The sequence below is a fragment of the Piliocolobus tephrosceles genome, chromosome 1 (genome assembly GCF_002776525.5).
Source record: "Piliocolobus tephrosceles isolate RC106 chromosome 1, ASM277652v3, whole genome shotgun sequence".
Classification (NCBI taxonomy): domain Eukaryota; kingdom Metazoa; phylum Chordata; class Mammalia; order Primates; family Cercopithecidae; genus Piliocolobus; species Piliocolobus tephrosceles.
The window spans coordinates 212,531,380-212,546,742 of NC_045434.1; the positions used below are offsets into that span (position 1 = coordinate 212,531,380).

The 15,363-nt window shown below is 53.1% G+C and overlaps 1 protein-coding gene across 2 annotated transcripts in view; it reads right to left on the reverse strand.

Annotated features, from left to right (window-relative positions):
• Nucleotides 1-8,971: 8,971 nt before the first annotated feature.
• The window catches only part of SPSB1 (splA/ryanodine receptor domain and SOCS box containing 1), a 79,567-nt gene continuing 73,175 nt past the window's right edge, over nucleotides 8,972-15,363 (reverse strand). For both annotated transcript variants that reach the window (XM_023215284.3, XM_023215283.3), the window contains exon 3: nucleotides 8,972-9,388. In XM_023215284.3, coding sequence (XP_023071052.1) covers nucleotides 9,261-9,388 — 128 coding nt within the window. In that variant the 3' untranslated portion in view covers nucleotides 8,972-9,260. The remainder of the gene's footprint in view (nucleotides 9,389-15,363) is intronic.

The window sequence follows — 15,363 nt, forward strand, 5'->3', positions numbered from 1 at the left end:
GTTGAGGACAGTCCTGCTGTGGAGGATCTGCTCCAAGGGGTGCCTCATTGAAAGCTGTTTGTGAAATTTCTGCCTCTCCCAGAGGATCCTGCAGTGAGCTCAGACAGAACATTCCAGAGCATTCTTAGGGTGCCTGAAGGATGTACTGAAATCGGGGTCCCAACACCACCCCAGGAAGGTGGGATGCTTCAGAAACCAGGCACCCACCCCCAGTGCACTCGAGGCAGAACAGACTCGGGCTGAGCAGGAGGGATCAGGCTGCTGAGCAAAGGCCTGTGGGCCAGTGCCAGGACCCTGAACCCGCCGGGGCAAGCTGAACTCTGGCGGGAGGCAGGCTGCTAACCAGTAAGCAAGTTGTAAAAACCCATTTCAGACACAACATCTGGCAGCTGCTTCAAATAGTTCTCTGTCTGAAGTTGGAGTCACTCGCAGCCCTCCTGTAAATCAAACCATGTGCACAGAGGAGCCCTGTGCCGATCCGAGGCACCCTGGCTTGGCTGGGCCCCCACCGAGCCCCCAGTCTCCCTGGCTCTTTAAATAGCCTGGGGCTCACATTCCATTTCCTTGTACGATGAATTTAGAGCAGGCCTGGCTGCAGAAGCTGCAGGGATGCAAGCTTCATCTGTCTATCTCAGTGAAAGACGGGCAGAGGCGACGCTTGGCACTTGGGGAATGATGTCTTGAGCTTAGCCCCTATTTCCAGTGACTCCTGGGCAATGCCCACCCTTCGCAGGGCCCAGAACCCACTCATTGTAGCCTGTCAAGGAGAGATCAAGAGAGAGTCCAAGTCCTCTGTCAAACAAGTTTCTGGTCCGAGCCTGTGGCTTCTAAGCAAGCCCTTGGTACTCATCTCTTAGAACATCGACCAATTAATTCTAGAGCAAATCTGGTCTCAGGAGACTGGCTGCAAGAGGCCAGGGCAGGAGGCAGGTGGCATGTCGCGAATAAGGATGGGAGTCATTGCCTGTTGGGCAGCACCCACCATCGGCCTGGTGCTGGGCTCTTTTCTACCTGCATGGTTTCATCGGTCTTCCACCACTCCAGGAGCGGGTACTATTATGCACTTTGCTCTGAAGGTGTGTGTGGAGGGATGCATGTTGGCTCCCCAAGTCAGTGGCGTGAGGTTAAGAAGAATTTACTGGGGCCGGGTGCGGTGGCTCATGCCTGTAATCCCAGCACTTTGGGAGTCCGAGGCGGGTGGATCATGAGGTCAGGAGATCCAGACCATCCTGGCTAACACGGTGAAACCCCGTCTCTACTAAAAAATACAAAAAATTAGCCGGGCGTGGTGGCGGCGCCTGTAGTCCCAGCTACTCGGGAGGCTGAGGCAGGAGAATGGCGTGAACCTGGGAGGCGGAGCTTGCAGTGAGCCAAGATAGCACCGCTGCAATCCAGCCTGGGCGAAAAAGTGAGACTCTGTCTCAAAAAAAAAAAAAAGAAGAAGAAGAAGAAGAATTTACCAAGACAATTGTAGGTAAAGAAAGGCAAATTTATTAGAGAAAATATGGCAATATGTTGCAAGGGTGCAACGGGCAGATCAGCAAGAGAGGAGCTGATTGCAATGAGACAAAGGCTTGCTGGGATTTTACAGGATGGTGCTTGTGCCATGTGCTGAAGACAGCTTTGTGTAGTACTTAAATGCCAAGGTTGCGGTGAGCTAACCTGTATTTTCCTATCAGTTGGGGGTCTGGTGATAGCTGGGCACAAGAAGATTGAGAGTTATTTGCGCAGGAGGGCGCTGTGTCCTGGACCATAAAGAAAGACAGATTTACAGCTTATCTGCTTTCTCATTTTGCTTCCCCTTGGTCCCGCCAGCCTGACTCCTTTTCCCTAATTAGGACCCCACAGGTATGTCTTGTCCTAATCCTGAAAACTGTGAAGGTGACCTTATTTGGAGACAGGGTTTTAGCAGATGTCATTGATTGAAGGATCTTGAGATGAGATCATCCCAGATTATCTCGGTGGGCCCTAAATCCAGTGACAAGTGTTCTTACAAGACAGACAGAGGCACAGAGGAGAGGAGGCCATGAGAAGATAGAGGCAGAGATTGGAGCCATGCAGCCACAAGCCATAAGCCATACAGTCTAAAGCTACCAGAAACTGGAAGAGGCCAGGACGGATCTTCTTTTTTCTTTTTAAATCACGTTTATTATTATTATTTTGAGACACAATCTCACTCTGTTGCCCAGGCTGAGGGGTACTGGCACAATCTCAGCTCATTGAAACCTCTGCCTCCCAGGTTCAAGTGATTCTTGTGCCTCAGCCTCCTGAGTGGCTGAGATTACACCGGTGTGTGCACGCACACCACCACACTCAGCTAATTTTTTGTATTTTCAGTTAAGTTTTTGTATTTTTAATAGAGATGGGGTTTTGCCATGTTGGCCAGGCTGGTCTCGAGCTCCCGGCCTCAAGTGGTCCACCCAGCTCGGCCTCCCAAAGTGCTGGGATTACAGATGTGAGCCACTGCGCCTGGCCATGAGCCGGATCTTCTGCTAGAACTTCTGGAGGGAGTGCAGCCCTGCCCACACCTTGATTTTGGACTTATGGCCTCCATAGTGGGGAGAGAATAAATGTGCATTGTTTTAAGTCACCCAGTGTGTGGTACTTGGTTATAGCAGCCCCAGGAAATGAATATCGTTTGGAAACTAGGGATCAGAGGAGCCGCACGAGGCCACAGAGCTCTTAACCACCCAACTCTGCTAGCTCTGGTGACCAGACTGGTTTTCAGAAAACCGAATCTGATAAACTGAGGCCCCTGGGCCCAGGCAATTTTCCTGCAAGGTGCCCTCTAGGAAAGGGTCATCCATGGACTAGGCGACTTCAGTGAGTTTAGGAGCATACACAAGGGTCTCTGGGTGCCCTGGGGATGGAGGAGTAATTATGCTAGCTATTTTTATTGATTACTTCCTGTGACCAGTGACCAGCGTTCTAAGCACTTTGCATACATGGCTGGCTGAATTCTCACAACCCTAAGAAGAGGAAACGTTCTCCCATTTGATGAAATAAGGAAACAAGACACAGGGAAGTCACGGGGGAGGGGCCAGGGAGCAGCTCCTTAAAAAGCTAATTGGAAATGAAAGACAATAGACCCAGAGGGTCACCTATTGTTTGATACCATTGATAAGAGATGTCCAGAATAGGCATATCGAGACAGAAAGTAGATTAGTGGTTGCCAGGGGCTGGGGAGCGGAATGGGGAGTGGCTGCCTAATGGGTGTGAGGTACCCATTGAGGGTGATGATAATGTTTTGAACTAGATAGAGGTGACAGTTGCGCAACATTGCGAATGTACTACACGCCACACTGATGTGTACACTTCAAAACAGTGAATTTGATATTATGTGAATTTCACCTTAATTACAAATCAAAGGGTGAGATAGGCATACCCTGGGCTCAGGCCCTGATGTGCCCAGCCCTAAGCATATGGGTCTCAGTGGCCCTGCTGGGAGGAAAGTACTGCTCCCATTTCACAGATGGAGACGCCAAGGCTCCAGGCTTTAAAGTTAGCATCCTGGACAGGAAGGAGGAAGCCGGGCGTCAGTCCTGAAGCCAGGCCCCTTCTCCCCAGTCACTCAGTCTCCACACATGGCCAGCCTGGACGGTGAGGTTCCTTTTCCACTGGAGTTGATTCCACCTGTAGGCATCAGAAACCCTGGCCGCCCCACTTTGCTTAACAGAAATCATCGGCAAAGCTGAACGTCTTTTGAAAGGTAGGGCCCAGGATTAAAATGTTTGCTTCTTAGGCTGTAAAGGGAGAGGAAGACATACTCTGAGAGGCACACACCTGGGCTGACGAGGCCCTTGTCCGTACACGCTGTGCTGAGGTTGTGGGAAATACCCTTGAGCAGTTCCCGTGGGGATGGCCCTGCTGGAAGGGTCTTGTGTGGGCCGTGGCTTGTAGACCCGAATGTTGTCTCCAAGCTCCTGGTTCAGCTTTCCAGAGTCTAATTTCCTTGGGGAAACTGAGGCTAAAGGATAGAGCTCAAGGTTTCCCTGCCTGGACTCCAGTATTTCTCCCTTGGACCTACTTTGTTCATTCCTAAGACGAGCACTTTTGTGCCTGGGTGAGAAGTTTTTGTGCCTGGCATTGATGCATTGATCGGTAGCTCTCGGAGTGCCTGTGCTCTGAGGCACAGAGCAGAGAGAGCTGGGAGGGCCACTCGAACAGAATCTTCTACACCCGTGGTCTTCAAGCTTCTGTGGGTCTCAGCCCCTGGCAGGACTCTGAAGGACCGTGAGGATACAGCAGAGAGGGCTGCATAGGTGCAGCTCTGCATGCAACTCTGCATGGATGCAACTCTGCGTGCAACGCTGGGACCCCAGAAACCTTCAGAGCAACGTTATCTGAGTCATCGATGGGTGTTCAAAGATGCCTATTCTTAGGCCCGTCCTATTGCATATCAAGCTTACCAGGATTTTGCTTCCCCGCCCACCCAGGTTCCCCCAGGTGATTCAGATGCAGGGAGCATCTGTGAACTTCAGAGTGAAATCCCCAACTGGGTCCTGGTACTCACATGCATTTGTAAGACACATCCTTGGGGACAGCTCTAAGGCTCACCTCCAAATGCCACCGGGAAAGGGAGCTGGAGGAGACCTTGGCCTTTCCTGCCTACAAAGCAGACCCAGTAGAGGCTGCAGTTGGGGTAGGGTGGGAAGACAACCCTGCACAAGGTCAGTGCCACCTCTGTCTAGCTAGCTGCCCTCAGCCTGAGCTTTTCCACGGAGCATATTCCTCAACCCAGGAAAATCATTATCAGCCCGGCAGCAACAGTAGCAGCTGTTCTCTGGCCCAGGAAGAAAGGTTCCAGAGAAGAGTTACTTCTCTCTTTTCTTACCAGAAAACTTTGTAGACAAAAAAAACCAATCAGAACCCAGGAGAGAACACCACGGTCTGAGTGCACCAGGGAGATGGTCAGCCCGAGTCCTGCCTGCCAGCAGCTGAATCCTGAGAAACCCGAGGAGAGCCATGAGCGGCTTCCTCTGCATTTGCTGGGCCAGGACATCATTTGTTGACTCTAGAGCCCAGTCCCTAGCTCACGATTTCCTCCCTGGTTGCCATGGCCCCGTACAGAAAACACAGCAAACTCCTGGCCCTGGGCAGCTCATTTATTTCAAATATTCCTTGCAGCTGGAATCCAACCATGTTTGGGTGTCTGGACTGGAGCATGAACTAATTGCTCTGTCTTCGGCCCCCTCCCCAGCTCCCCCGGCATAGTTTATGGTTCAGTAAATTCCACATTCCTCATCTCGTTGAGGAGTGGAGAAGGCGGGAGGGAAGCTGCGTGCTGAAGGGTGGGGACCGGAGGACTCTTCCCATCTATGGCCAAGCCCTGAGAGTCTGCTACCTGCTTGAAGGCAGGGGATTAATTACAACCACATGGGCCAAGTCTGCACAGATGGTTTTATTAATCCCACTCCCTTCGGCACAAAACCCTGCTCCCCAAGAAGTCTCCTGGCAGCACAAGGGCCCTGATTTTCCCTGTGCCTCCCCCGCCCCCAGTGCCTGACCCCAACCCCACTCCTCCCCTGCCGCCCCCTTCAAAGGAAGCGGAGTTCCAACTGCAACCCAGACGTGAACTCCAACCTGAAAATCACTTTAGACCACCCTTTCCTCCAACCGCATCTGGGAAACGCATCTAGGGGTCCCTCTTCCCAATACCTACCTTGACCTTTGGAGACTTTACCTGGGAAGGAAGATCATTATCAGGAAGTTGGTTTAGGAATGTCTGGTCCATTCTTTTTTTGGAGGGGGACAGAGTCTCACTGTGTCGCCCAGGCTGGAGTGCAGTGGTGTGATCTCGGCTCACTGGAGCCTCCGCTTCCCGGGTTCATGTCATTTTCCTGCCTTAGCCTCCTGAGCAGCTGGGACTACAGGCACGCGCCACCACGCCTAGCTAATTTTTGCATTTTTAGTAGAGACTGGGTTTCACCATGTTGGCCAGGATGGTCTCCGTCTCTTGACCTCATGATCCGCCCGCCTTGGCCTCCCAAAAGTGCTGGGATTACAGGCATGAGCCACCATGCCCAGACATCTGGTCCATTCTTAAAGACAAAGTCGCAACCCAGAAACTGCCATTTTCCAGAAATGCAGGAGCTTTCAAAGCATTCGTTTGCACACTTGCTAAGACACCAGGTCCTGTTCAGAGAGCCTCATCTTACCCTTGCTATCCTCCTGTGAGACAGGTGCTACACTACAGTGCTACAACACTACAGCAACTGCTGTTTTCCGGAGGCTCATCCAAGGCCACAAAGCCAGTTATTTGAATCCAGGTCTGACTCAGGAGTGCATACGCTCCTCATTGGGCCAACCCACCGACACCATGGAATAATTTCCCTCTACCCAGCAACTCTGCAAAACAGCTGACACTGTCACAAATAGTAGTGTCCAAACTCTCTTAGGCACGGTCACCTAGGGAGTTCAGGAAATGCATATTCCTGGGCCTGGCCCTAGAAGTGTTGACTTGGTACATCACAGGTGGGACCCTGGAATCTGCATTTTCTCAACCGCCTCCCAGATGCTGCTGATGTGTGTGGTCTGAGGACAGCTGGTCAGGAGGCTCTTAGAGTAAGGAACATGGGTCTTTGGGCCCAGGGATCTTAGGCTCTCAGGTCAGGCACTTTTCACGGCACTATCAGGACCCAGCACGCCTTGAGAATGAAGCCTCCCCACCGCAAGCTGAATGCGCTCTTGCTAATTCTTTGGAAACTAGCTGTGACATGAGATCACATCTTAGTAAATTTGTTGACTGTCATTTTATCACCCATTGATCCCCTAAATAAGCCAGAGTTTCCTGTCCTTTCTCTGCCCACGCGCCTAGCAAAACAAGTTCACTCTGCAACTGTTCAGCAAACCTCACCGTGCACTCGGCCTCAGGGGACACAAAGATGAATGAAGGACCGGCTCCTTCCCCTAGACCCTGGACTCCCACAATGGGAGGACGCCCACAATGGCTCACACTCTGCTCCTAAAAAGCCCACGGTCAACTCAAGTTCTACAACCCCACAAACCAACCTGCTGTGCTCACAAAGGCATAGAATCACTTTCTGTTAGGCTCAGCAAGTTTCCACAGCTTGGGCTGCCAGGCTGAGGAACTTCTGAAATGGGGATGAGGCTGTTCTGGGGTCCTCCCTCCAGGACTCTCCTTCTCTTTCTCTGGGGCTTCACCTGGCATCTCATCCTCTGCCAAGGGGTGGTAGGGAGTCGGCCCATCATCTGCTGAAAACTGTGGGCCGTGGAGCTGGCTGGACCCAGGAGGGGTCAGCTGTGTCTCTTCCCCTCCCCCGAGGCACACACAAGGAACTCAAAAATGGTTTGATATTTTAACAAACGTTCCTTTATTAGGTTACTATTATCAACCATCATAAAATAGAACGGGAGTTTCAAAACTGTACAAGCCACAAGGCTCTGGGCTGGTAGGAAAGAAGGGTGGGGTCGAGGGTCCCAGGGCATCGGGGGGTGGGAGATGCAGAGAGAGCTAGAGGGTCACCCAGCATCCGTGGGGACGGCTGAGTCAAGGCCATAAGCTGGTATCTGTACAAGGGAAACATTCACCAGAATGTGACCCACCTGAAACAGGAGGGAGGAAAATCTTTAAAAGTCTTACAGATAAGGTCCCCTGCCCCGGAAAAAAAAAAACAACAACAAAAACCTCAGACTAATAAGGGGGTAATGTACTTTTCTCACCCAGTCTTGGCACCAATTTTGTGCTTTAAAAAACATACTCCACTGGAAGATTTACTTTAAAAAAGGTAATCTACAGCAGCTGTTTAAAACATAATTCTTACAGACAAATATATATATATGTATGTATATATATTAGACATTTTAAACAAATAAAGTCATCTATTGTACCTGTGCAGAAATGAACCAAAGTGAGACTCTTAAGAGAGTTAACTTCAAGCTCAAAGAAATGGCAAAGGCGGTGGCAGGTGCTGGGGTATGCAACGTGGAGGGGTTACCAGGGACAGGGCACCCCTCTCTTGCCGGCAGCTGAGCCACCCCTCTTGAGGCTCTGAGAGGGGTTGGGATGAACTGGGGCTGTTTCCCTGGACCCGGAGCCCCAGCTGGGGTGCTGAGCAGAGACCCGCGCTGGCTTCTGTGAGGCTTGACTCTGCCCCTGGCTTCTCAGGGAATGGAGACCCGCTCGCCCTCCCTTCTTAGTTCCGGGGGTCCTCTGGCACACCCAGAGCTTCTGAGGATGTACTTGGGAAAACCCAGCTAGAAAAGCGAAAGCAAAATCAAACTCACACCAAAAGACCCACAGAAGACTAAAGAAATGCAACCATGTGCAAGGATGCCTGAGCCCAAGAGTTAACTGGCTACCTGGAGACACAGGGGAATTGCTGCAGCCCTTCCAGATGGGCCCCCGAAGACACCCAGATTGCACGTGAGGCTCTTTCTCCCTGAAGGGCCCGCTAGGGAACTTGGAGCAGAGCCCTCTGGAAACTGCAGGGCAAGGGACCCAAAGACACACTTGTGCCTGGGCACGTGTGCACATGTGCCCAGGGAGGGCGGCGGGCAAGGCACACACATCCCAGGGAGGGCACAGGTGGGAGAAAAGTAACAGAACAGTCAGAGAGAGGGGACTGAAACAAGGTTTCCTTTCTAGATGGAATAAATAAATGGCTTTTGTTATTGTTAAAAGAATAAATACAGGGTATGGGGCACCGACAGCCGGGAGGGATGCTGGGTGCTTATTTGCCTGCGGACGGTTCTTGGGTTCTGCTTTGGTGTCCATGGTGAGTTTCTGACGTCCTGAGCTTTATCTGTCATGGCATGGCCCTACTGGACTGGGCACCCATGGCGGGGCACCAGCCCTTGTCTAAGCACCTCTTAGTACCCCTGGTATCTGCTCTCAGAGCTGTGGCACCACCTGCCACCCCCACCACCCTGGGACCCCAGGTGGCTGCAGCCTTCTCCCAGAGATGTGGGGAGCACCCGTCCCACCCCGAGAGCAGATTGGAGCTCAACGTAGGGCTTTCGTAGGAGTTTATTCTCTGTGTCTTTTCTCAAAGAGGGGTTGTATATGGACGGCATGCAGGGACGCTGCCTTCTGCTGATGTCGGGAAGGGGGAAAGAGGAGCCTGTGTTGGAATCGGTCCTTGTCCCGTGGAGGCAGCCACGGAGGATGAGGGAAGACCAGGGACCTCTGTCCATGGCTGTGGATGCCGGTCCAAGGCGCAGGGTGCGGCGGCGCCAGCGGCGGGTGGCTCAGTGAGGTGGCACCAGGTGGCTGTCGTGCTGTGGTCCGATGGTGAACATCACTGGTAGAGGAGGTAGGCCTTGAGGGAAGCTGGCAGCGGCAGCGTGTGGATCTCCCCCAGGCGCTCCTTCCCCAGGGCCAGGCGCACCGAGCGGCGGCACAAATCCATGAGCGGCAGCGGCTCGGCTAGGGAGACAGAGAAACTGCAGGTCAGCGCAGCTTGGGTGGGTGTTCAGCAAACAACGCTAACCATGGCAGCAATATTATCACTGATTAGTGTTCAGTAAAGAAACAATTAAAAATGCAATGCTTTGATTTTCATTTTAAATTTAGCATGTGAATAGCTACCAACAGGAGCCCACCCTGGGCTGGGCACCTGGGCGAGCCCTCTGCTAACACTCATTTAATCCTCACAGTGGTTTCTTATGAATGGCTTAATAGTCACAGACACCATTACCTTCATCCCCATTTTGCAGATGAGGAAACTGAGGGACAGAGTCTAAATGACTTGCCAGGGGTCGCCCTGCTGGCAGGAGATGGAGCTAGGTTTCGAACCCAGGCCATCCCTGCTCTTCCCCACTGGTGACTCTGCCTGTCCAGGCCAGCAGCTGCCATTGGAGCCTGTCGGTCAGAGCACATGGGAGCCAGCTCTTCCCTGCACGCAGCCCCAGCACTGCACCCCACGCAGGCTTCAGGAAGGGAATCATTTTCTGTTACCAGCTGCTCTCAGATACCGTTCTCACCTCTATTTTAAAGCTGAAGACCAGCTGGGCATGGTAGCTCATGCCTGCAACCCCAGCACTTTGGGAGGCCGAGGTGGGTGGATCACTTGAGGCCAGGAGTTCGAGACCAGCCTGGCCAATATGGTGAAGCCCCGTCTCTACTGAAAATATAAAAATTAGTTGGGCATGGTGGTATGTGCCTGTAACCCCAGCTGCTCAGGAGGCTAAGACAGGAGAATTGCTTGAACCTGGAGGCAGAGGTTGCAGTGGGCTGAGATCGCACCACCGCACTCTAAACTGGGTGATAGAGCGAGACTCTGTCCAAAAAAAGAAAAAAGAACTGAGGACACACAGGCACAGAGAGGACACCCAGTGTGCCAAGGGTTAAGGGCTGGGATCTGAATCCAGGCAGCCTGGGCCCAGTGTCCATGCCCTTAGCCACTAACCGTGCTGCAAATGAAGACATGGCAAACCCTGTGCGGAATCACATGTGACAGGCCTGGCTGGCCCCATGGCCTGAAGGCGTCATTTCTGTGCCACACGGAGCCAGAGAAACCCCGGGTGTCCGTGTTTCTGTCTGACAGTGAGGCCGAGGGTCCAGGCCAAGCTCAGGCCTCAGGAAACTGGAAATGCCAGCCCAGCTTCAGCTGATCCCCCAGAGCTGCCCCAGGCACATGGGGCCCTCTCACAGCCAGGGGAACTTGGGCAGAGCTGCCTCAAGTGCCAGGGTTAGACAGCGCTTGCAGCTGCAGCCTCCTGGGCACCTCCGTCCTGCGTTCCCAGAGCGCCCAGACTTGCCTTCCTACAAAGGAGGCTGTGTTCATTCAGTTGCATCTCAGATGAGCCGTCAGCTTCAGATCTTGGGAGTCTGAAACTCATGCCTTCCAAGGCTCCTGAGCTTGGAAGCCTGCACGGCCCTGCTCACCGGCTTCACCAGAGCAGACTCCTCTCTGCTCTCTTTCCTAAAACCAGGTACGAGTAAGCACACCTGGACCTTCATGGGACCACCCCTGCTGTTCCGCAGATGGAAAGCCCTGAAACCAATGGATCTGAGGCTTCATCCACGGTCTCCCCTTGACTTTGAGACTCCTTTGTGAGCAAAATAAAGTCAGCCCCCAAAACTAAAAGAACCCACAAAACTCCATCCTACCAGTAAAAAGTGGATTAAAGTTCTTCAATATTCACCAATGTGTCTCAAAAATATGAAAATCAATTACTGAAGACCGAACACTATGGGTGGGGCACGGCAGAATGGAGAGAGGCTGCTTATCGGCACGGGCTTTCTTTTTAGGGTGATGAAAATGTTCTAAAATTGTTTCCCAGGTCTCACCACACGAGAGGCCACTGAACTGGATACTTTAATGGGTGAATTGTACGGTATGTGATTTATAGCTCAGTAAAGCTGTTACAAAATAAAAGAATGAACCTTAGGCTTGATAATGCATTTACTAAACCCCAAGCTTTAAAAGAAGAGGGACCAGGTCAGGCACAGTGGCTCATACCTGTAATCCCAGCACTTTGGGAGGTGAAGGACAGAAGACTGCTTGAGCCCAGGAGTTTGAGACCAGCCTGAACAACATAGGGAGACCTCATTGCTACAGAAAATAAAAATTAGCCAGGACTTGGGAGACTGAGGCGAGAGGATCAGTTGAGCCCAGGAGGTCAAGGCTGCAGTAAGCTGTGATCGCACCACTGTATTCCAGCCTGGGCAACAGAGACCTTGTCTCAAAAATGAAAAGAGGCCGGGTGTGGTCACTCACGCCTGTAATCCTAGCACTTTGGGAAGCCAAGGTGAACGGATTACCTGAGGTCAGGAGTTTGAGACCAGCCTGGCCAACATGGTGAAACCTCATCTCTACTAAAATTAGTATACAAAAATGAGCGAGGCATGGTGGCCCGGGCCTGTAATCCCAGCTACTCAGGAGGCTGAGGCAGGGGAATCGCTTGAACCTGGGAGGTGGAGGTTGCAGTGACCCGAGATCACACCACTGTACTCCAGTCTAGGTGACAGAGCAAGACTCCGTCTCAGAAAGACCACCACCACCACCACCACCAATAACAACAACAACAAAAACCCAAACTGAAAAAAAAAACAAACAAACAAAAGAAGAGGGACCACTCACTGCTCTTCATCCTCCATGGACGGTCACAGCCACAGCTGCTGACAAGGAACTGAAACGTTCAGTGTTTTTAATGGAGAATTTTGAAAGGGGCCTTTCATGGCCAGCTTAGGATGATTAAGAGGAGCTCCGCTTGGAGACGAAAGGAGGAACGAAATAACCTCGGGTCCTTTAAGGTCAAGGAGCCCACGGATCCCTCGTGGATGGGGCGGGACTGGGTTCCCCCACCCAGTGGTTCACAGTGTTGGGTTTCTCTTGGGTGAAGTACAAGCCTGGTGACTCCAGACCCTGACCTGGAGCAGATTCCTCCGTCTGCCTGGACTTGTTTCCTCATCTGTAAGACACGGAATCCAGACCAGATTCTCCCCAAAGCCCCATGCAGCCAAGATCCTGAAGGCCAGAAGTGCTTATCGCAGCCCTTGGCCTGGCCTGGCTTGGCTGTCGGGAGTGCGTCTTCTGCACAGGGGAGTGGGGAATTTGGAGGTGTGTTCTCTTCTCTGCTTGGGAGCACGCCTGCATCTGGCCTTCATTGGGGCCAAGGGGCCTGGGCTGCCCTGAGCTCCCTCCCGGGAGGATGTGGCTCAGCCCCCACTGGAAGGTGGAGGGGTTCTCCTTGGTGGCTGGAAGGCACTTGAGAAAGCTCCAAGAGTCACTGAATGTGGCCCAAGAGCTCTGCCAGGCTGCAGCAGTGAGGGCTGAAAGGGAGGTCTGTCGCTACCCTCTTGGTGTAATGCGTTTCGAATCAACCTATTTAAATGAATGAGCACCTAAGCTTCCCGGGGATGGGCATAGCAGCCAGAGGCCCCAGGCCACAGGACAGGTGCCCACCCCCTCGGTGTTTCTAGGATGGGTGCGGTGGCTCATGCCTGTAATTCCAGCACTTTGGGAGGCCGAGGTGGGCAATCACCTAAGGTCAGGAGTTTGAGACCAGCCCGGCCAACGTGGCAAAACCTCATCTCTACTAAAAATACAAACATTAGCCGGGTATGGTGGTATAAGCCTGTAGTCCCAGCTACTTGGGAGTTTGAGGTAGGAGGATTGCTTGAACCTGGGAGGCATAGGTTGCAGTGAGCTGAGATCGTGCCACTGCACTACAGCCTGGGCGACAGAATGAGACTCCATCTCCAAAAAAAGAAAAGAAGAAAAACGTTTCTAAACTGCAGAGGCCCACATGAACCCCCAGCTCCATCCAGCACCTTGAGTGGCTGACACTGCAGCCCCAGCCTCAGTTATGGCCTGTGGGGTACCAGTCGTGTGCCTGGTGGGGACTATGACCCCAACCTACAGATGGGGAAATGGGCTTGGAGAGGTGAGAGTTAGGGGTCCAAGGTCTGAGAGCCACGGACTCTAAAGGGATGAGGCCTCCATCTGGCGCAATCCATCCCCCGTGAATGCAGCTGTGTGGGGTGCAGGACTTGCCACAGCCTGGCCATCTCTGGATCCCACTGAATAAACCAGTTAGGGACGGGTCATGGGATCCACCAAGATGGGCTACAGAAGTGACAGTGAATGGCTGCAGTGATGCGTTATGAGCTGAAAATAGGACCAGAGTCACCCAGGCATCCTGTGAATGGGTCTATTCTCCGGGGCCTCAAATACATAAACAGGTCACGCCTCCTTGATCTCGCAGGAGGAAACTGATGGCGCATAGGGCCCGGTCTAACTGCTTTCCAAAGGCTGGGCAGAGACCAAGAATGCACGGCCACAGAAACAGACGTGGGCTTCGTGCCGTGAAAAAATGCCCAGCCCCCATTCCAGCTGGTCACTACCAGGACCAGGGAGTTCTCCTCAACCTCCACACTCTTGACTGGGGGCTGCCAGCTTTGCGCCCAGCTCCAGCCACAAACCCAGGTGCCTGCTGAAATCCACCAAGGGGGTGGGCCCCTGTCCTGTGGCCTGGGGCCTCTGGCTGTTATGCCCATCCCCGGGAAGCTTAGGCGCTCATTCATTTAAATAGTTTCTTTGAATGAGAGAGTGCAATGCTGAATGAGCAGCAAAGAAATCAGGAAGTCAATCAGGAGCTATTTCTGGGAGCAGAAGGCTGAGGAACTGGAAGAGACGGTGCACCAGCTTCCACATTTCTGTGAGAAACGGCTACCTGGTGGCCAACGTGAACATGCACAGCCCCAGAGCCCCAACCCACGACTGTCTCGCCGTTCCCTGAGAGATTTCAACCCAATTCAAGCATCAAGAGTGTGGCGCTGTGCCCAGTTCACGGGCTGAATGAATGAGCTGCGGAACAGTGAGGTCAAAGAAAAACGTTCCGTATCAGAGAACGCCCTGGCTTCTGCATTGTCCTCACTGAGAGCTGTCACGGCTCCTGTGGCTGGCCCTGCAAGCAGTTTGTGGAGACCATTCTCCAGGACATGGCTTCTAGAATGTCACGGGTGGGGTGGCCATCATAGGTTGTGGGTGTGTTTTCCTCTACACTAAGCAGTTCTTACGAAAAAGCACAGCCAAACACAACGTGGAGCCTTTGTCCTTGTCAACTGGGGAAGGACGCCTGAGACTCATCTAGGTGATCAGACGCCCTTGGTCCCCTATCCCCCCTGAACTCCGACAGCCTGTGGTCCTCATATGACCAGACCTTCTGGAGGGCGTGGGGAATAGGGTCTGGAACGACCCTTCCCCAACATGGAAGGAAGGGAGGGAGGGAGGGCAGGTAGGCAGGCAGGCCAGCCAGCCCTGGTGGCGGGGGTATCAGTCTCCTGTGGAGTAGCTCCCCGCAGAGCCCAGCTGGAGTGGACTGCAGGAAGGAGGCACCCGGGAGGAGGCGCTGATCTTGAGGAGACGAGCTGACCTTCCCTGAACCTTCAACCACGACAAACCACAGCAAACTCATGTGGGAGCCATTAAAGAAAATTCGAAAATGCGGAACTGCATGGAAGATGCTTCCTCACCTCGGTGGGAGTCTTCAAAGCAGTGCGGGTGGAGCCAGAGAACCCGCAAGGTCAGGGGCTCTCCCTGGACTGCCTGCCAGCCTGCTACTTGCAAACAGGCCTTTCCACATCTCCAGGAAGGGTGGCGGGCAGGCCTGGGGCCAGGCCAGGCCCTGTGTCTCCCCACTTAGCAATGACCATCTCCACTCCTGCTTCCCAGAAAAGAGAAGGAGGATGACACAGCAGCCTCTCTGGCTGCATCCTCAGCACAACAAGGCCTTGTGCCTCAAGCCTTGAGGAGGAATCAGAGCATGGGGCCTGTGGCCCCACCTGGCTGGGCAGTGGGGAGGCTGCACGGGGAAACGTCAAGAACTCAGTGCCCCTGCTTCTGCCCGGCCATGGCCTCAGTGTGGAAGCAGGGACTCTGCTGGCGGGGGCGG